This window comes from Caloenas nicobarica, chromosome 29 (assembly GCF_036013445.1).
Source record: "Caloenas nicobarica isolate bCalNic1 chromosome 29, bCalNic1.hap1, whole genome shotgun sequence".
NCBI classification, from domain to species: Eukaryota; Metazoa; Chordata; class Aves; order Columbiformes; family Columbidae; genus Caloenas; species Caloenas nicobarica.
Genome location: NC_088273.1, coordinates 844,399 through 864,668, shown reverse-complemented (window position 1 = coordinate 864,668; position 20,270 = coordinate 844,399). Strand labels below are relative to the sequence as shown.

At 56.5% G+C, this 20,270-nt stretch overlaps 1 protein-coding gene across 2 annotated transcripts in view; it reads right to left on the bottom strand.

The window, feature by feature from the left end:
* The window catches only part of RBM10 (RNA binding motif protein 10), a 43,993-nt gene that overhangs the window by 11,718 nt on the left and 12,005 nt on the right, over positions 1 to 20,270 (bottom strand). For both annotated transcript variants that reach the window (XM_065653191.1, XM_065653192.1), the window contains 12 exons: positions 19,300 to 19,373; positions 15,615 to 15,701; positions 13,772 to 13,832; positions 11,461 to 11,598; positions 10,474 to 10,634; positions 9,600 to 9,697; positions 8,569 to 8,671; positions 7,598 to 7,781; positions 6,622 to 6,755; positions 6,148 to 6,220; positions 3,634 to 3,725; positions 372 to 524 (listed from right to left, as the gene is read on the bottom strand). In XM_065653191.1, coding sequence (XP_065509263.1) covers positions 372 to 524; positions 3,634 to 3,725; positions 6,148 to 6,220; positions 6,622 to 6,755; positions 7,598 to 7,781; positions 8,569 to 8,671; positions 9,600 to 9,697; positions 10,474 to 10,634; positions 11,461 to 11,598; positions 13,772 to 13,832; positions 15,615 to 15,701; positions 19,300 to 19,373 — 1,358 coding nt within the window. The remainder of the gene's footprint in view (positions 1 to 371; positions 525 to 3,633; positions 3,726 to 6,147; positions 6,221 to 6,621; positions 6,756 to 7,597; positions 7,782 to 8,568; positions 8,672 to 9,599; positions 9,698 to 10,473; positions 10,635 to 11,460; positions 11,599 to 13,771; positions 13,833 to 15,614; positions 15,702 to 19,299; positions 19,374 to 20,270) is intronic.

Below are 20,270 nucleotides of genomic sequence, written 5' to 3'. Positions count from 1 at the left end.
GGGGCACCCCTGGGTGCTATTGGGGACCCCTGGGTGCTATTGGGGACCCCCGGGTGCCATTGGGGTGCATGGGGACCCCTGGGTGCTATTGGGGGGTCTCAGGGCACCCCCGGGTGCCATTGGGGGGTCTCAGGGCACCCCTGGGTGCTATTGGGGACCCCTGGGCGCTATTGGGGGGTCTCGGGGCACGCCCGGGTGTCATTGGGGGGTCTCGGGTCTCCCCTGGGTGCCATTGGGGGTCTCGGGGCACCCCCGGGTGCTATTGGGGACCCCCGGGTGCCATTGGGGGGTCTCGGGTCTCCCCCGGGTGCCATTGGGGGTCTCGGGGCACCCCCGGGCGCTGTGCCCCCCCCGGCCCCGCGGGCGCTGACCTGCTGCGCCGTCTTGTTCTTGTGCTTGTCCTTCTTGTCCTTGTGCTCCTTGGGGGGCCCGGGGGGCTCGGGCTCGGCCGGGGGGGCCGCCACGTACGTGCGGCGCTCGCCGTCCCAGTACAGGTACCGCGCCGCCCCCGCGTCGTAGAAGTACTGCGTGGTGAGGGGGGGGGGGACACCCCGAAATCAGAAAAACGGGGAGAAAACGGCGTCCCAACGCCCGCCCGCCGCACAAAATGGCCGCCGGGAGCCCCAAAATGGCGGCTCGGGGGCACAAAATGGCCGCCGGGACACCATTAAATTGATCTGATGAGCCACAAAGTGGCCCCTGAACCCCCAAATTGATCCTTTGAACCCCAAAATGGCCGCCCGGACCCCATTAAATTGATCACACGAGCCACAAAATGGCTCCTCTGGAGCACAAAATGGCCGCCAGAGCCCCCAAAATGGCGCCTCAGGGCCACAAAATGGCCACCGGGACCCCATTAAATGGATTCTCTGAACCCCAAAATGGCCCCTGAACCCCCAAATTGATCCTTTGAACCCCAAAATGGCCACTGGGACCCCCTTGAAATCGATTCTCTCAACCCCAAAATGGCCCCCGAACCCCCAAAATGGCGCCTCAGAGCCACAAAATGGCCGCCCGGACCCCATTAAATGGGTTCTCTGAACCCCAAAATGGCCCCTGAGCCCCCAAATTGGTCCTTTGAACCCCAAAATGGCCCCCGGGACCCCATTAAATTGATCACACGAGCCACAAAATGGCTCCTCTGGAGCACAAAATGGCCGCCGGGAGCCCCAAAATGGCGGCTCAGAGCCACAAAATGGCCGCCGGGACCCCATCAAATGGATTCTCTGAACCCCAAAATGGCCACTGGGACCCCCAAATTGGTCCTTTGAACCCCAAAATGGCCCCCGGGACCCCTTTGAAATCGATTCTCTCAACCCCAAAATGGCGCCTGAACCCCCAAATTCATCCTTTGAACCCCAAAATGGCCGCCGGGACCCCATTAAATGGGTTCTCTGAACCCCAAAATGGCCCCTGAACCCCCAAATTGATCCTTTGAACCCCAAAATGGCCACAGGGACCCCATTGAATTGATCACACGAGCCACAAAATGGCTCCTCTGGAGCACAAAATGGCCGCCGGGAGCCCCAAAATGGCGCCTCAGGGCCACAAAATGGCCGCCCGGACGCCATTAAATTGATCTGATGAGCCACAAAGTGGCCCCTGAACCCCCAAATTGATCCTTTGAACCCCAAAATGGCCCCCAGGACCCCATTAAATTGATCACACGAGCCACAAAATGGCTCCTCTGGAGCACAAAATGGCCGCCGGGAGCCCCAAAATGGCGCCTCAGGGCCACAAAATGGCCGCCGGGACCCCATTAAATGGGTTCGCTGAACCCCAAAATGGCCCCTGAACCCCCAAATTGGTCCTTTGAACCCCAAAATGGCCCCTGGGACCCCATTAAATGGATTCTCTGAACCCCAAAATGGCGCCTCAGAGCCACAAAATGGCCGCCCGGACCCCATTAAACTGAGCCCATGAACCTCAAAACTCCACTTTTTTTGGTCAAAAACTGCCCTTTTTTCCTCAGATTTCAGCTTACGGGTGGGAAGGGGACCCCAAAATCCTCTTTTGCGGCCCAAAATCCCCCATTGATGCCAAAAGAAACCCCAAAATCCCTCCTTTTCACCCCAAACTGCCTCTGTCAAGCGCCATTTTCAGGCCCAAAATCAGTGGGTTTTGGTACAAAATCCCACTTTTTTTGGTCAAAAACTGCCCTTTTTTCCTCAGATTTCAGCTTACGGGTGGGGAGGGGACCCCAAAATCCTCTTTTGCGGCCCAAAATCCCCCATTGGCGCCAAAAAAAACCCCAAAATCCCTCCTTTTCACCCCAAACTGCCTCTCCCCCTTCAAGCGCCATTTTCAGGCCCAAAATCAGCGTTTTTTGGTACAAAATTCCACTTTTTTTGTCAAAAACTGTCCTTTTTTCCTCAGATTTTATCTCACGGGTGGGGAGGGGACCCCAAAAACCTCTTTTGTGGCCCAAATCCCCCATTGACGCCAAAAAAACCCTCAAAATCCCTCCTTTTCACCCCAAACTGCCTCTCCCCCTTCAAGCACCATTTTCAGGCCCAAAATCAGCGTTTTTTGGTACAAAATTCCACTTTTTTTGTCAAAAACTGTCCTTTTTTCCTCAGATTTTATCTCACGGGTGGGGAGGGGACCCCAAAATCCTCTTCTGTGCCCCAAAATCCCCCATTGGCGCCAAAAAAAACCCCAAAATCCCTCCTTTTCACCCCAAACTCCTTCTCCCCCGTCAAGCGCCATTTTCAGCCCCAAAATCAGCGTTTTTTTGGTACAAAATTCCACTTTTTTTGGTCAAAAACTGCTCTTTTTCCTCAGATTTTATCTCACGGGTGGGGAGGGGACCCCAAAATCCTCTTTTGCGGCCCAAATCCCCCATTGACGCCAAAAAAAAACCCCAAATCCCTCCTTTTCACCCCAAACTGCCTCTCCCCCTTCAAGCACCATTTTCAGGCCCAAAATCAGCGTTTTTTGGTACAAAATTCCACTTTTTTTGTCAAAAACTGTCCTTTTTTCCTCAGATTTTATCTCATGAGTGGGGAGGGGACCCCAAAATCCTCTTCTGTGCCCCAAAATCCCGCAGTGGCGCCAAAAAAAACCCCAAAATCCCTCCTTTTCACCCCAAACTCCTTCTCCCCCGTCAAACGCCATTTTCAGCCCCAAAATCAGCATTTTTTGGTACAAAATTCCACTTTTTTTGGTCAAAAACTGCTCTTTTTCCTCAGATTTTATCTCACGGGTGGGGAGGGGACCCCAAAATCCTCTTCTGTGCCCCAAAACCCCCATTGACACCAAAAAAAAAACCCCAAATCCCTCCTTTTCACCCCAAACTCCTTCTCCCCCGTCAAGCGCCATTTTCAGCCCCAAAATCAGCGTTTTTTGGTACAAAATTCCACTTTTTTTGGTCAAAAACTGCTCTTTTTCCTCAGATTTTATCTCACGGGTGGGGAGGGGACCCCAAAAACCTCTTTTGCGGCCCAAAACCCCCATTGACACCAAAAAAAAACCCCCAAATCCCTCCTTTTCACCCCAAACTGCCTCTCCCCCTTCAAGCGCCATTTTCAGCCCCAAAATCGCACTTTTCGGCCCCAAAACTTCACCCAATTGATGGGGGGACCCCCCCCCGAACCCCCAAAATCCCCTTTTTCACCCCAAAACCCCCCAAACCTGCGAGTGGGGGTCGTAATAGAGTCCGGTCAGGGGGTCGTAGTAATAACCCGAAGTCTCGTCGTATTGATAAGTGGAAACATCCGGAACGGCTGGGGGCGAAAACGGGGGTCGGGGGGGCCCCAAAATTCTAGAACCCCCCAAAATTCTAAAATCCCCGATTTTTTAGGCCCCAAAACCCCAATTTTTAGCCCCCAAACCCCTCAATTTTAGGCCCCAAATCCCCAATTTTTAGGCCCCAAACCCCCAATTTTAGGCCCAAATCCCCAATTTTAGGCCCCAAACCCCCAATTTTAGGCCCCGAACACCAAATTTTGGGCCCCAAATCCCAAATTTTACGCGTGAAAACCCCCAATTTTTGCCCCAACCCCCCAATTTCGGGCCCCAAATCCCAAATTTAGGCCTCAAACCCCCAATTTTGGGCCCCCAAACCCCAATTTTGGGCCCCAAGCCCCTAGTTTTTGCCTGAAAACCCCCAATTTTGGGCCGCAAATCCCAAGTTTTGGCCCCAAACCCCCAATTTTTAGGCCCAAACCCCTCAATTTTGGGCCCCAAATCCCCAATTTTTAGGCCCAAACCCTCAATTTTGGGCCCCAAATCCCAAATTTTTAGGCCCAAACCCCCAATTTTAGGCCCCAAACACCAAATTTTAGGCCCCAAACCCCCAATTTTAGGCCCCGAACACCAAATTTTGGGCCCCAAATCCCAAATTCTACGCGTGAAAACCCCAATTTTTGCCCCAGCCCCCCAATTTCGGGCCCCAAATCCCAAATTTAGGCCTCAAACCCCCAATTTTGGGCCCCCAAACCCCAATTTTGGGCCCCAAGCCCCTAGTTTTTGCCTGAAAACCCCCAATTTTGGGCCACAAATCCCAAGTTTTGGCCCCAAACCCCCAATTTTTAGGCCCAAACCCCTCAATTTTGGGCCCCAAATCCCAAATTTTTAGGCCCAAACCCCCAATTTTAGGCCCCGAACACCAAATTTTGGGCCCCAAATCCCAAATTTTACGCGTGAAACCCCCAAATTTGGCCCCAACCTCCCAATTTTTAGGGCACGAACCACAAACCTTGTGCCTGAAACCACCAATTTTTAGCTCCAAAGCCCCAATTTTGGGCAACAACTCCCAATTTTAGGCCCCAATACCCCAAATTTGAGCCCCAAATCCCAAATTTTAGGCCCCAAACCCTCAATTTTGGCTGAAAACCACCCATTTTAGGCCCCAAACCCCAATTTTTGGTCCCCAAACCCCAATTTTTGCTCCCCAAACCCCCAATTTTAGGCCCCAAACATCAAATTTTGGGCCCCAAACCCCCAATTTTAGGCCCCAAACACCAAATTTTGGGCCGCAAAAATCAAATTTTGGGCCACAAACCCCCAATTTTTCGACCCTAAACCCCTCAATTTTTAGGCCCCAAATCCCAAATTTTAGGCCCCAAACCCCCAATTTTGGCTGAAATCCCCCAATTTTTGGTCCCCAATCTCCATTTTTGGGCCCCAAACCCCAATTTTGAGGCCCCAAATACCAAATTTTGGGCCACAAACCCCCAATTTTAGGCTCCAAACCCCCAATTTTAGGCCCCAAACATGAAATTTTGGGCCACAAACCCCCAATTTTAGGCCCCAAACACCAAATTTTGGGCCGCAAAAATCAAATTTTGGGCCACAAACCCCCAATTTTTCGACCCTAAACCCCTCAATTTTTAGGCCCCAAATCCCAAATTTTAGGCCCCAAACCCCCAATTTTGGCTGAAATCCCCCAATTTTTGCTCCCCAATCTCCAATTTTAGGCCCCAAACCCCAATTTTGAGGCCCCAAACCCCAAATTTTGGGCCACAAACCCCCAATTTTAGGCTCCAAACCCCCAATTTTAGGCCCCAAACATGAAATTTTGGGCCACAAACCCCCAATTTTAGGCCCCAAACCCCCAATTTTTAGTCCCCAATCTCCAATTTTGCACCCCAAGCCCCCAATTTTTAGACCCCAAACCCCCAAGTTTTAGGCCCCAAACCCCCAATTTTGGCTGAAAATCTCCAATTTTTGGTCCCCAATCTCCAATTTTGGGCCCCAAGCCCCAATTTTTAGGCCCCAGACCCCCAATTTTAGGCCCCAAACCTCTCAATTTTTAGGCCATAAACCCCCAATTTTAGGCCCCAAACCCCCAATTTTAGGCCCCAAACCCCCAATTTTTAGCCCCCAAATCCCAAATTTTAGGCCCCAAACCTCCAATTTTGGCTGTAAACCTCCAATTTTTGGTCCCCAATCTCCAATTTTGGGCCCCAAGCCCCCATTTTTTAGGCCCCAAATCCCAAATTTTAGGCCCCAAACCCCTCAATTTTTAGGCCCAAACCCCCCAATTTTAGGCCCCAAACCCCCAATTTTTAGGCCCCAAACCCCCAATTTTCGGGCCCCAAACCCCCAATTTTCAACCCCAAACCCCACAGGACCCCCCACCCCATCCCCTCCTCCCCCAGCACCCCCAAAATCCCCCTTTTTCCCCCCAAACTCCCCACTCACGATATTGCCCATAGGCCTCAGTGCTGGGGGGGGCCGGGGGGGGCGGCTCAACCTTGGGGGGCCCCGTGTACACCTGGGGGGGGGGGACACCCCAAAATTACCCCCAAAACCCCCATTTCCCCCCATTTTAACCCCATTTTCCCCCCATTTTAACCCCCATTTCCCCCCCCGTGTTCAACCCCCCCCCAAATTTTGAGGTCCCCCCCATATTTTTTAGGACACCCCCCCCCAATATTTGGGGTCGTCCCCCCCCCTATTTTTGGCCCCTCCCCCATTTTTACCCCTCCCCCATTTTCTAGGTCCCCCCCCAATTTTGTCATCCCCCCCCCCCCCCAATTTCGGGGTCCCCCCCCATATTTTTGCCCCCTCCCCCCCATTTTTTGGGGTCCCCCCCCCCATAATATTTGAGGTCCCCCCAATTGCCCCCCCCCCCCCAATTTTGGGGTCATCCCCCCCATTTTTTGGGGTCCTCACCTGGGGGGCGGGGCCGGGGGGGGCGGCGCTGGGGGGGTCGCCGGTGGGGGAGGGGTAGGGGGCAGCGGTGGGGGAGGGGCGGGGAAACGGGCCCCCTCCCCCCCCCGGCTCCAGCCCCGGCGGCTCCTCCGGCCCTGGGGGGGGAAACAAGAGCTATGGGGCCCGGACGCCTGGGTCCCTTTTTTGGGGGTCTCCCGGACGCCTGGGTCCCTTTTTTGGGGGTCTCCCGGACGCCTGGGTCCTTTTTTTGGGGGTCTCCCGGACGCCTGGGTCCCTTTTCGGGTCCTCTCCCGGATGCCTGGGTCCATTTTTACGGGGTCTCCCGGACGCCTGAGTCCCTTTCTGGCTCCTTTCCCGGACGCCTGGGTCCCTTTTTGGGGGGCTCCCGGACGCCTGGGTCCCTTTCTGGCTCCTTTCCCGGACGCCTGGGTCCCTTTTTAGGCTCTCCCGGACGCCTGGGTCCCTCTCTGGGCTCTCCCGGATGCCTGGGTCCCTCTCTGGGCTCTCCCGGACGCCTGGGTCCCTTTCTGGGTCCCCTCCCGGATGCCTGGGTCCCTCTCTGGGCTCTCCCGGACGCCTGGGTCCATTTCTGGAGGTCTCCTGGACGCCTGGGTCCCTGTCTGGGCTCTCCCGGACGCCTGGGTCCCTTTTTTGGGGGTCTCCCGGACACCTGCGTCCCTTTTTGGCTCCCCTCCCGGACGCCTGGGTCCCTTTCTCCAGCATCTCCCGGACACCTGGGTCCCTGTCTGGGCTCTCCCGGACGCCTGGGTCCCTTTTTGGCTCCCCTCCCGGACGCCTGGGTCCCTTTCTCCAGCATCTCCCGGACGCCTGGGTCCCTTTCTAGGGGTCTCCCGGACGCCTGGGTCCCTATTTGAGTCCTCTCCCGGACGCCTGGGTCCCTTTCTCCAGCATCTCCCGGACGCCTGGGTCCCTGTCTGGGCTCTCCCGGACGCCTGGGTCCCTCCAGGGCACTCACCGGGGGCGGGTCCCTCGGCCTTGCAGGGGGCGGAGCCCGGGAGGGCGTGGCCGGGGGGCGTGGCCGCGGGGCCCTTCCCATAGGCGGAGCCGTAGAGGGCGGGGCCGGCAAAGGGCTCCTCTGATTGGTAGAAACCGCCCAGGTCCCCCGGAGGCTCCTCCCCCCCCGCCCAGGGCGTGTCCGCCTGCGCCGGGGGGGCGGGGCCACGTCAGGACACGCCCACCCACCCCCGGCCCCGCCCACCGCTCAAGCCCCGCCCACTTCAAGCCCCGCCCACCCCGGAAGCCCCCAACCCCCCCATTTTAGGCCCCCAAACCCCCAATTTGGGCCTCAAAACCCCAATTTTGGGCCCCAAAGCCCCAATTTTCCTCCTTAAACCCCCAAATTTAGCCCCGAATCCTCAATTTTCTTCTTTAAACCCCCAATTTTAGTCAAACCCCCCCAATTTTAGGCCCCCAAACCCCCAATTTTGGGCTCAAATCCCCAATTTTGGGCCCTAAATGCCCAATTTTCTTCCTTAAACCCCCAATTTTAGTCAAAAAACCCCAATTTTAGGCCCCCAAGCTCCCAATTTTCTTCCTCAAATCCCCAATTTTAGTCCCAGATCCCAAGTTTTAGGCCCTCAAACCCCCAATTTTGGGCTCAAATCCCCAATTTTCGTCCCAAACCCCCAATTTTCTTCCTTAAACCCCCAATTTTAGCCCCGAATCCCCAATTTTTTTCCTTAAATCCCCAATTTTGGGCCCCCAAACCCCCAATTTTCTTCCTTAAACCCCCAATTTTAGTCAAAAATCCCCAATTTTAGGCCCCCAAACCCCCAATTTCGGGCTCAAACCCCCAATTTTTGGCCCCAAACCCCCAATTTTCAGCCCCCCACCCCCCCCATTTAGCCCCGCCCCCTTTTTGGCCCCACCCCAGAAGCCCCGCCCGCCCCACCGGAAGCCCCGCCCACCCCCGGAAGCCCCGCCCACCTGGCTGAGCGCCCATTGGGCGGCCGCGATGGCCGTCAGCGCCACGGAGGCGGAGCTGGAGCGGGGGGGCGGGGCTTCGCCAGGCCCCGCCCCCTGCACCTCCCTGCGGGGGGGGAGGGGAGGGTTTGGGGCAAAAAATTGGGGGTTTGGGGCAAAAACTGGGGCTTCGGGGTCTGAAAATTTGGGGTTTCGGGGCTAAATTGGGGCTTTGGGGCCTAAAATTGGGGTTTTGGGGCCTGATGTTGGAGATTTAAGGGAGAATATCGGGGCTTTGGAGCCAAAAATCGGGGATTTGAGCCCAAAGTTGGGGCTTTGGGGCTTGGAAGGGGGGGGGGCAGGGGGCGGGGCTTAGGGCTGGTGGGCGGGGCTTGGCGTAGAGGGCGTGGCCTGGGGTTGTGGGCGGGGCCTGAGAGCCCCATTGGTGCTGGTTAATGGGAGATGGGAGTTGTGGGCGGGGCTTGGGGGTGTGGGCGGGGCCGGGGGGTTGTGGGCGGGGCCTGTGGATTGTGGGCGGGCCCAGGGGTGGTGGGCGGGGCCTCAGAGCCCCATTGATGCTGGTTAATGGGAGATGGGGCATTGTGGGCGGGGCTTAGGGGGTGTGGGCGGGGCTTAGGGGGTGTGGGCGGGGCTTAGGGGTGGGTGGGGCCCTGTGGATTGTGGGCGGGGCCTGTGGATTGTGGGCGGGGCCAGGGTTGGTGGGCGGGGCCTCAGATGGGGGTTGTGGGCGGGGCTTGGGGGTGTGGGCGGGGCCCGGGGGTTGTGGGCGGGGCCTGGAGTGGGTGGGCGGGGCCTGAGAGCCCCATTGATGCTGGTTAATGGGAGATGGGGGTTGTGGGCGGGGCTTGGAGTTGTGGGCGGGGCCTGTGGGTTGTGGGCGGGGCCTGGAGTGGGTGGGCGGGGCCTGAGAGCCCCATTGATGCTGGTTAATGGGAGATGGGGGTTGTGGGCGGGGCTTGGGGGATGTGGGTGGGGCTTGGGGGTGTGGGCGGGGCTTGGGGGTTGTGGGCGGGGCCAGGGGGGCGGGGCCTGACCTCTTTGACCCCTTGGCGAACTCCACGTTGATGGTTTTGCCGTCGATGTGCAGGGGGGGGTGCAGGGCCTGGAGCATCTGGAGCAGCTGGGAGGCCTCCTGGGGACCCAGGCGTCCGGGGGGGACCCAGGAGTGCGGGGGGGACACAGGAGTTCGGGAGGGACCCAGGAGTTCAGGGGGACCCAGGAGTTCGGGGGGGGACCCAGGAGTTCGGGGGGGGACCCAGGAGTTCGGGGGGGACCCAGGAGTTCGGGGACCCAGGAGTTTGGGGGGGACACAGGAGATCAGGAGGGACCCAGGAGTTCGGGAGGACCCAGGAGTGCGGGGGGAACACAGGACTTCGGGGACCCAGGAGTTCGGGAGGGACCCAGGAGTTCGGGGGAGATAGGGGTTTGGGGGACCCAGGCGTCCGGGAGGGGACCCAGGAGTTTGGGAGGGACCCAGGAGTTCGGGGGGGACACAGGAGTTCGGGGACCCAGGAGTTCGGGTGGGACCCAGGAGTTCGGGGAAGATAGGGGCTTGGGGGACCCAGGAGTTCGGGAGGGACCCAGGAGTTCGGGAGGGACCCAGGAGTTCGGGGAGCCAGGAGTTTGGGGGGGACCCAGGAGTTCGGGAGGGACCCAGGAGTTCGGGGGGGACACAGGAGTTCGGGGGGGAACCAGGAGTTCAGCAGGGACACAGGAGTTCGGGGGAGATAGGGGTTTGGGGGACCCAGGTGTCCGGGAGGGGACCCAAGCGTCCGGGAGGGACCCAGGAGTCCGGGAACCCAGGAGTTCGGGGGGACATGAGAGTTCAGGGACCCAGGAGTTCGGGAGGGACCCAGGAGTTCAGGGGGGACCCAGGAGTTCGGGAGGGACCCAGGCGTCCGGGCTCACCACGATGGTCGCCAGCTGCACGAAGGCGAAGCCGCGGTTGAGCTGCGTCTGTCTGTCCTTGATGACGCGGACGTTGGCCGGGGACAGCGCGGCGAAGGGGGCGAGCGCGGCCAGGATGGACTCCAGGCTGCTCTGGGGGTGCAGGTTCCGCAGGATGATGGCTGAGGAGAGAGGGACCCAGGCGTTCGGGGGGGACCCAGGAGTTCGGGAGGACCCAGGCGTTCAGGGGACCCAGGAGTTCGGGTGGGGAAACTGAGGTTTGGGGGACCCAGGCGTTCGGGGGGGACCCAGGAGTTCAGGAGGACCCAGGAGTTCGGGGGGGACCCAGGAGTTCGGGGGACACTGGGGTTTGGGGGACCCAGGCGTTCGGGGAGGACCCAGGAGTTCGGGGGACACTGGGGTTTGGGGGACCCAGGCGTTTGGGGGGGACCCAGGAGTTCGGGGTACACTGGGGTTTGGGGGACCCAGGCGTTCGGGGGGGACCCAGGAGTTCGGGGGACACTGGGGTTTGGGGGACCCAGGAGTTTGGGGGGGACCCAGGAGTTCGGGGGACACTGGGGTTTGGGGGACCCAGGAGTTTGGGGGGGACCCAGGAGTTCGGGGTACACTGGGGTTTGGGGGACCCAGGCGTTCGGGGGGGACCCAGGAGTTCGGGGGCAGAGACACTGAGATTTGGGGGACACAGGAGTTTGGGGGACCCAGGAGTTCCAGAGGACCCAGGCATTCGGGGGGACCCAGGAGTTCGGGAGGACCCAGGAGTTCGGGGGGGACCCAGGAGTTCGGGGGACCCAGGAGTTCGGGGGGGGGACACTGAGGTTTGGGGGACCCAGGAGTTCGGGGGCACCCAGGTGCTCAGGAGGGACCCAGGCATCCGGGAAGGACCCAGGAGTTCGGGGTTGCTGAGGACCCCCCATATCCCTCCCCGCAAAACCCCCAAGAACCCCCCGAAAAACCCCCAAAACCCCCGTTTTTCTCCCCAAAACTCACTGTCATTGGCGTTGTCGGCTCCGGGTTCACTGGCGTTTTGGGGTCCCCCCCCGGGGGTCCCGCCCAGGGGGGGGGTGTAGGGTTGGGGGAGGGGCAGCAGCCCCTCCCCCCCTCCCAGGGGCCCCCGCTGCTCGGCCTCTGCACCCCAAAACTGCCGTTAATGGGGGGGACCCAAAAACGGGGGGATTCACCCCAAAAATGGGGGGATTCAGCCCAGAAACGGGGAAATTCAGCCCAGAAACGGGGAAATTCAGCCCAAAAATGGGGGGATTCAGCCCCAAAATGGGGAAATTCAGCCCAAAAATGGGGAAATTCAGCCCAAAAACGGGGGGATTCAGCCCAAAAATGGGGGGATTCACCCCAAAAATGGGGAAATTCAGCCCAAAAACGGGGTGATTCACGCCCAAAAATGTGGAAATTCAGCCCAAAAATGGGGGGATTCACCCCAAAAATGGGGAAATTCAGCCCAAAAACGGGGTGATTCACGTCCAAAAATGTGGAAATTCAGCCCAAAAATGGGGGGATTCACCCCAAAAACGGGGGAATTCAGCCCAAAAATGGGGGGATTCAGCCCAGAAATGGGGAAATTCAGCCCAAAAACGGGGGGATTCAGCCCAGAAATCGGGGGAGCGACCCCAAAATGGGGGGTTGGGGGGGGGAATTGGGGGGTTTGGGGGAAAATTGGGGGTTTTAGGGGCCTAAAAATTGGGGATTCAAGGAAAAAAAATGGGGGTTTGGGGGCAAAAATTGGGGGTTTGGGGCCTAAAAATTGGGGTTTGGGGCCTAAAAATTGGGGTTTGGGGCCTAAAATTGGGGGTTTAGGGGCAAAAATTGGGGGTTGGGGCCTAAAAATTGGGGGTTTAGGGGCAAAAATTGGGGGTTTAGGGACAAAACTTGGGAATTTAAGGAAAAAAATTGGGGGTTTGGGGGCAAAAATCGGAGATTTGGGGCCTAAAATTGGGGACTTGAGGAAAAAAAATTGGGGGTTTAAGGAACAAAAACTGGGATTTGGGGCCTAAAATTGAGGCTTTGGGGCCTAAAATTGGGGGTTTGGGGCCAAAAAATGGAGATTTGAGGAAAAAAATGGGGCTTGGGGACTAAAATTAGGGGAATTGGGATTAAATCGGGGGTTTGGGGCCTAAAATTGGGGATTTAAGGAAAAAAATCGGGGGTTTGGGGCCTAAAATTGGGGATTTAAGGAAAAAAATTGGGGGTTTGGGGCCTAAAAATCGGGGCTTTGGGGCCTAAAATTGGGGCTTTGGGGCCTAAAATTGGGGGTTTGGGGCCAAAAAATGGAGATTTGAGGAAAAAAATGGGGGTTGGGGACTAAAATTGGGGGAATTGGGTTTAAATCGGGGGTTTGGGGCCTAAAATTGGGGATTTAAGGAAAAAAATCGGGGGTTTGGGGCCTAAAAATTGGGGCTTTGGGGCCTAAAATTGGGGGTTTGGGGCCAAAAAATGGAGATTTGAGGAAAAAAATGGGGGTTGGGGACTAAAATTAGGGGAATTGGGATTAAATTGGGGGTTTGGGGCCTAAAATTGGGGATTTAAGGAAAGAAATCGGGGGTTTGGGGCCTAAAAATTGGGGCTTTGGGGCCTAAAATTGGGGCTTTGGGGCCTAAAATTGGGGGTTTGGGGCCAAAAAATGGAGATTTGAGGAAAAAAATGGGGGTTGGGGACTAAAATTGGGGGAATTGGGATAAAATCGGGGGTTTGGGGCCTAAAATTGGGGATTTAAGGAAAAAAATCGGGGGTTTGGGGCCTAAAAATTGGGGCTTTGGGGCCTAAAATTGGGGGTTTGGGGCCAAAAAATGGAGATTTGAGGAAAAAAATGGGGGTTGGGGACTAAAATTGGGGGAATTGGGATAAAATCGGGGGTTTGGGGCCTAAAATTGGGGATTTAAGGAAAAAAATCGGGGGTTTGGGGCCTAAAAATTGGGGCTTTGGGGCCTAAAATTGGGGGTTTTAGGGCCCAAAATTGGGGGTTTTGGGGCCCCAAAATTGGCATTTGGGGCCCAAAATTGGGGGTTTTGGGCCCAAAATTGGGGGTTTGAAGCTCCGCCCCCCCCCCAATGTCCATTCCCTGCCCCCAAATTCACCAACCGAACCCCAAAACCTCTTTAATTCACCCCAAAAAATTCCCCCCCTCCTCCCATGTGCGTTTTTGGGGTGATTTTGGGCCCCCGCCAAGAGCCATTTTGGGTGAAAACCATCAAGTTTTGGGGCTCCCCTGGGTGCTGGGAGGCCCCACCGGTTTGGGGGTGAAAAGGGGTGAATTTTGGGGTGAATCGGGGGAGTTTTGGGGTCTCACCTGCTTTGGGGACTCCGCATTTGAAGCATTTCTCGCGGCGCTTGAAATTCTGCACCCCGCACTGCCGGAAACCCCAAAATCGCCCCGTTTCAACCCAAAATCCCCCCCGGGAGACCCCAGGACCCCCCAAAACTCCCCCCAGTTCTCCCTAATTCCCAAAATCCCCTTAAAATTTCCCCCAAGTTCCCCTAAATAGCCCCAAAATCCCCCTAAAATTCCCCCCCCCAAATTCCCCTCAAATTCCCCTGAAAATTAAAAGAAATCCCCTTAAAATTCATCCCCAAAATCCCCCCTAGAAACCCCCAAAATCCCCCAAAATTCCCCCCCAAGTTCCCTTAAAAATCCCTAAAATCCCCCCAAATTCCCCCAAAAATTCGCTTAAAATCCCCTAAAAATCCCCTTAAAATTCATCCCCAAAATCCCCCCTAAAAACCCCCAAATTCCCTTCAAAATCCCCAAAATCCCCTTAAAATCCCCCCAAGTTCCCCTCAAATTCCCCTAAAAACCAAAAAAAAAAATCCCCTTAAAATTCAGCCCCAAAATCCCCCTTAAAAACCCCCAAATTCCCTTAAAAATCCCCAAAATCGCCTTAAAATCCCCCCAAATTCTCCTAAAAATCCCCTTAAAATGTTTCCCAAATTCCCCTAAAATTCCCCTTAAAATCCCCTTAAAATTCTTCCCAAATTGCCCTAAAAATAAAAAAAAATTCCTTCAAAATTCATCCCCAAAATCCCCCTAAAACCCCCAAAATTCCTCCCAAATTCCCTTAAAAATTAAAAAATCCCCTTAAAACCCCCCAAATTCCCCTAAAAATCTCCAAAATCCCCTTAAAATTTCCCCCCAAATTCCCCTAAAATCCCCCCAGCCCCTCAAAACCCCCCCAGGACCCCCCAAAATCCCCCCATATTGACCCCCCAAATGTCCCCCCTGCTCCCCCAAACCCCCCAAAAACCCCCCAAAAAACACCCCCCAAAACCCCAAAAACTCCCCCAAAACCCCCAAAACTCCCCCAAAACCCCCAAAACTCCCCCAAAATGACCCCCCCAGCCCCTCAAAACCCCAAGACCCCCCAAAATCCCCCCATATTGACCCCCAGCCCCCCCCAGCCCCCCAAATGTCCCCCCTGCTCCCCCAAACCCCCCAAAAACCCCCCAAAAAACACCCCCCAAAACCCCAAAAACTCCCCCAAAACCCCCAAAACTCCCCCAAAATGACCCCCCCAGCCCCTCAAAACCCCCCCAGGACCCCCCAAAATCCCCCCATATTGACCCCCAAATGTCCCCCCTGCTCCCCCAAACCCCCCAAAAACCCCCCAAAAAACACCCCCCAAAACCCCATCAACTCCCCCAAAACCCCCAAAACTCCCCCAAAACCCCCAAAACTCCCCCAAAATGACCCCCCAGCCCCTCAAAACCCCCCCAGGACCCCCCAAAATCCCCTCATATTGACCCCCAAAACCCCCCCCAGCCCCCCAAATGTCCCCCCTGCTCCCCCAAACCCCCCAAAAACCCCCCAAAAAACACCCCCCAAAACCCCAAAAACTCCCCCAAAACCCCCAAAATTCCCCCAAAACCCCCAAAACTCCCCCAAAATGACCCCCCCAGCCCCTCAAAACCCCCCCAAGACCCCCCAAAATCCCCCCATATTGACCCCCAAACCCCCCCCAGCCCCCCAAATGTCCCCCCTGCTCCCCCAAACCCCCCAAAAACCCCCCAAAAAACACCCCCCAAAACCCCATCAACTCCCCCCAAACCCCCAAAACTCCCCCAAAACCCCCAAAACTCCCCCAAAACGACCCCCCCAGCCCCTCAAAACCCCCCCAGGACCCCCCACAATCCCCCACCTTGCTGCACGGCCAGTCCTCGTTCACTTTGGGCTTGGGGTCGCTGTAATGGAGGGACACGCGTTGGCCCAACAGACACAGCCCTTGCTGGGGGGGGGCGGGGGGGACACAAAAAAGGGGGGACACGGGGTCACCCGAGGGTTTGCACGAGGGGACGGACCCCCCCGCGGGCAAAAATCGCCCCGAAACGGGAAATTTCGCCGCCGGAATCGCCCCCCGAAACTGCCTCAAAATGGCGGCGCCGGAATCACCTCAGGGTCAAAATGGCGCCGGAATCGCCTCAGGGAACAAAATGGCGGCTCAAAAGGCACAAATTGGGAGTTTTTAGACTCGATTTCGTCGTACGATGGAGGAAAATGCACGAAAAGTGAGTAATCAGTGAATTATCGATAAATAGAGGGAGCCCTGAACTGCCTCAAAATGGCGGCGCCGGAATCACCTCAGGGTCAAAATGGCGCCAAAATGGCCTCGAAACGCAAAATGGTGGCTCAAAGGGCACAAATTTGGGGTTTTTAGACTCGATTCTGTGGTATAATGGAGGAAAATGTTCAGAATTTTGAGGTTTTGCACAAAAAGCGGCTGATGTGGGAATTAAGGATTAAAAGAGCGACCCAAAAACTGCCTCAAAATGGCGGCAGCAGAATCGCCTCAAAACACAAAATTGCACCAGAATCGCCTCAAAACACAAAATGGCGGCTCAAAACGCACAAATTTGGAGGTTTTAGAGTCAATTTTGTGATACAATGGAGGAAAATGCACGAAAAGTGAGTAATCAGTGAATTATTGATAAATAGAGGGAGCCCCGAACTGCCTCAAAATGGCGGCGCCAGAATCACCTCAGGGTCAAAATGGCGCCAAAATGGCCTCGAAACGCAAAATGGCGGCTCAAAAGGCACCAATTTGGGGTTTTTAGACTCGATTCTGTGATATAATGGAGGAAAATGTACAAAAAGTGACTAATCAGTGAATTATCGATAAATAGAGGCAGCCCCAAACTGCCTCAAAATGGCGGCGCCAGAATCACCTCAGGGTCAAAATGGCGCCAGAATCGCCTCGAAACGCAAAATGGCGGCTCAAAACGCACCAATTTGGGGGTTTTTAGACTCGATTCTGTGGTATAATGGAGGAAAACGTACGAAAAGTGAGTAATCAGTGAATTATTGATAAATAGAGGGAGCCCCGAACTGCCTCAAAATGGCGGCGCCGGAATCACCTCAGGGTCAAAATGGCGCCAAAATGGCCTCGAAACGCAAAATGGCGGCTCAAAAGGCACCAATTTGGGGGTTTTTAGACTCGATTCTGTGGTATAATGGAGAAAAACGTACGAAAAGTGAGTAATCAGTGAATTATTGATGAATAGAGGGAGCCCCGAACTGCCTCAAAATGGCGGCGCTGGAATCACCTCAGGGTCAAAATGGCGCCAAAATGGCCTCGAAACGCAAAATGGTGGCTCAAAGGGCACAAATTTGGGGTTTTTAGACTCGATTTTGTGGTATAATGGAGGAAAATGTTCAGAATTTTGAGGTTTTGCACAAAAAGCGGCTGATGTGGGAATTAAGGATTAAAAGAGCGACCCAAAAACTGCCTCAAAATGGCGGCAGCAGAATCGCCTCAAAACACAAAATTGCACCAGAATCGCCTCAAAACACAAAATGGCGGCTCAAAACGCACAAATTTGGAGGTTTTAGAGTCAATTTTGTGATACAATGGAGGAAAATGCACGAAAAGTGAGTAATCAGTGAATTATTGATAAATAGAGGGAGCCCCGAACTGCCTCAAAATGGCGGCGCCAGAATCACCTCAGGGTCAAAATGGCGCCAAAATGGCCTCGAAACGCAAAATGGCGGCTCAAAAGGCACCAATTTGGGGTTTTTAGACTCGATTCTGTGATATAATGGAGGAAAATGTACAAAAAGTGACTAATCAGTGAATTATCGATAAATAGAGGCAGCCCCAAACTGCCTCAAAATGGCGGCGCCAGAATCACCTCAGGGTCAAAATGGCGCCAGAATCGCCTCGAAACGCAAAATGGCGGCTCAAAACGCACCAATTTGGGGGTTTTTAGACTCGATTCTGTGGTATAATGGAGGAAAACGTACGAAAAGTGACTAATCAGTGAATTATTGATAAATAGAGGGAGCCCCGAACTGCCTCAAAATGGCGGCGCCGGAATCACCTCAGGGTCAAAATGGCGCCAAAATGGCCTCGAAACGCAAAATGGCGGCTCAAAAGGCACCAATTTGGGGGTTTTTAGACTCGATTTCACGATATAATGGAGGAAAACCTTCAGAATTCTGAAGTTTCGCAGAAAAAGCGGCTGATGCGGGAATTCAGGATTAAAAGAGCGACCCAAAAACTGCCTCAAAATGGCGGCGCCGGAATCACCTCAGGGTCAAAATGGCGCCAAAACGGCCTCGAAACGCAAAATGGCGGCTCAAAGGGCACCAATTTGGGGGTTTTAGACTCGATTTCGTGATGTAATTGAGAGAAAAGTTCCGATTTCAGGAATTTTGCCCCAAAAAGCGACAGATGTAGGAATCATCGATAAACAGAGGGAGCCCCAAAGTGCCTCAAAATGGCCCCAAAATGGCCCCGAACCACGAAACGGCGCCAGTTTTTTGGGGTTTTTGCGCGATTTTGAGGAGTTTTTTGGGGGGTTTTGGGGGTTATTTGAGGGTTTTTGAGGGGTTTTGGGGTTTGGGGGGATTTGGGGGGAGGTTTTGGGGCTTTTTCTGCGGTTTTGGGCGGATTTTTGGGGGGTTTCGCGGGTTTTTCGGGGGGTTTTGGGGGGGAGGGACCCAGGCATCCGGGGGGGGACCCAGGCGTCCAGGAGGGGACCCAGGAGTTCTGGAGGGACCCAGGTGTCCGGGAGGGACCCAGGCATCCTGGAGGGACCCAGGCGTCCGGGGGGGACCCAGGCGTTCGGGGGGGGACCCAGGCATCCTGGAGGGACCCAGGCGTCCGGGGGGGACCCAGGAGTTCTGGAGGAACCCAGGCGTCTGGGAGGGGACCCAGGCGTTCAGGGAGGACCCAGGAGTTCTGGAGGGACCCCGGCGTCCGGGAGGGGACCCAGGTGTCCGGGGGGGACCCAGGCGTCCTGGAGGGACCCAGGTGTTCGGGAGGGGACCCAGGCATCCGGGAGGGGACCCAGGCATCCAGGGGGGACCCAGGAGTTCGGGAGGGGACCCAGGCATCCGGGAGGGGACCCAGGTGTCCCGGAGGGACCCAGGCGTCCGGGGGAGACCCAGGCGTCCGGGAGGGGACCCAGGCGTTCAGGGGGGACCCAGGAGTTCTGCAGGGACCCAGGCGTCCGGGGGGGGACCCAGGAGTTCTGGAGGGACCCAGGCGTCCGGGAGGGACCCAGGCGTCCAGGAGGGGACCCAGGCGTCCGGGGGGGGACCCAGACATCCTGGAGGGACCCAGGCATTCTGGAGGGACCCAGGCGTCCGGGAGGGGACCCAGGCGTCCGGGGGGGACCCAGGCGTTCAGGGGGGACCCAGGCGTCCAGGAGGGGACCCAGGCGTCCGGGGGGGGACCCAGACATCCTGGAGGGACCCAGGAGTTCTGCAGGGACCCAGGCGTCCAGGGGGGACCCAGGCGTTCAGGGGGGACCCAGGAGTTCTGGAGGGACCCCGGCGTCCGGGAGGGACCCAGGCGTCCGGGGGGACCCCGGCGCCCGGCTCACCTGGTTCTGCTCCATCCATTTCGCCGCCTCCTGCACCGTGTGGAACTCCACGAAGGCGAATCCGCGGCTCTGGCCTGCGGGGAGCGGCCGTGAGCGCAGCACCCGCGGGTGCCCCCCCCCCCGCCCGGGGGACACCCATGGGCGCGCCGGGAGCGCTGAGCCGGGAGGACGGGGGCGCCAAGGAAACGGACCCAGGAGTTCGGGAATGACCAAAAAGGGACCCAGGAGTTCGGGGGATGCCAAGAAAGGGACCCAGGAGTTCGGGAAACACCCCGAAAAAGGACCCAGGAGTTCGAGGAACTCCCGAAAAAGGGACCCAGGAGTTCGGGACAGCCCGAAAAAGGGACCCAGGAGTTCGGGAAATGCACAAAAAGGGACCCAGGAGTTCGGGGGATGCCAAGAAAAGGGACCCAGGAGTTCGGGACACTCCAAGAAAGGGACCCAGGAGTTCGGGAAATGACCAAAAAGGGATCCAGGAGTTCGGGGGACGCCAAAAAAGGGACCCAGGAGTTCGGGGAACCCCAAAAAAGGGACCCAGGAGTTCGGGACAGCCCAAGAAAGGGACCCAGGAGTTCGGGAACTCCCGAAAAGGGACCCAGGAGTTCGGGACAGTTGTAAAAACGGACCCAGGAGTTCGGGATAGCCCAAAAAGGGACCCAGGAGTTCGGGGAACCCCAAAAAAGGGACCCAGGAGTTCGGGACAGTTGTAAAAACGGACCCAGGAGTTCGGGAAATGACCAAAAAGGGACCCAGGAGTTCGGGGAACCCCAAAAAAGGGACCCAGGAGTTCGGGGAACCCCAAAAAAGGGACCCAGGAGTTCGGGAAACACCCCGAAAAAGGGACCCAGGAGTTCGGGACAGTCCAAGAAAGGGACCCAGGAGTTCGGGAACTCCCGAAAAGGGACCCAGGAGTTCGGGACAGTCCAAAAAAGGGACCCAGGAGTTCTGGGAGCCCCAAAAAAGGGACCCAG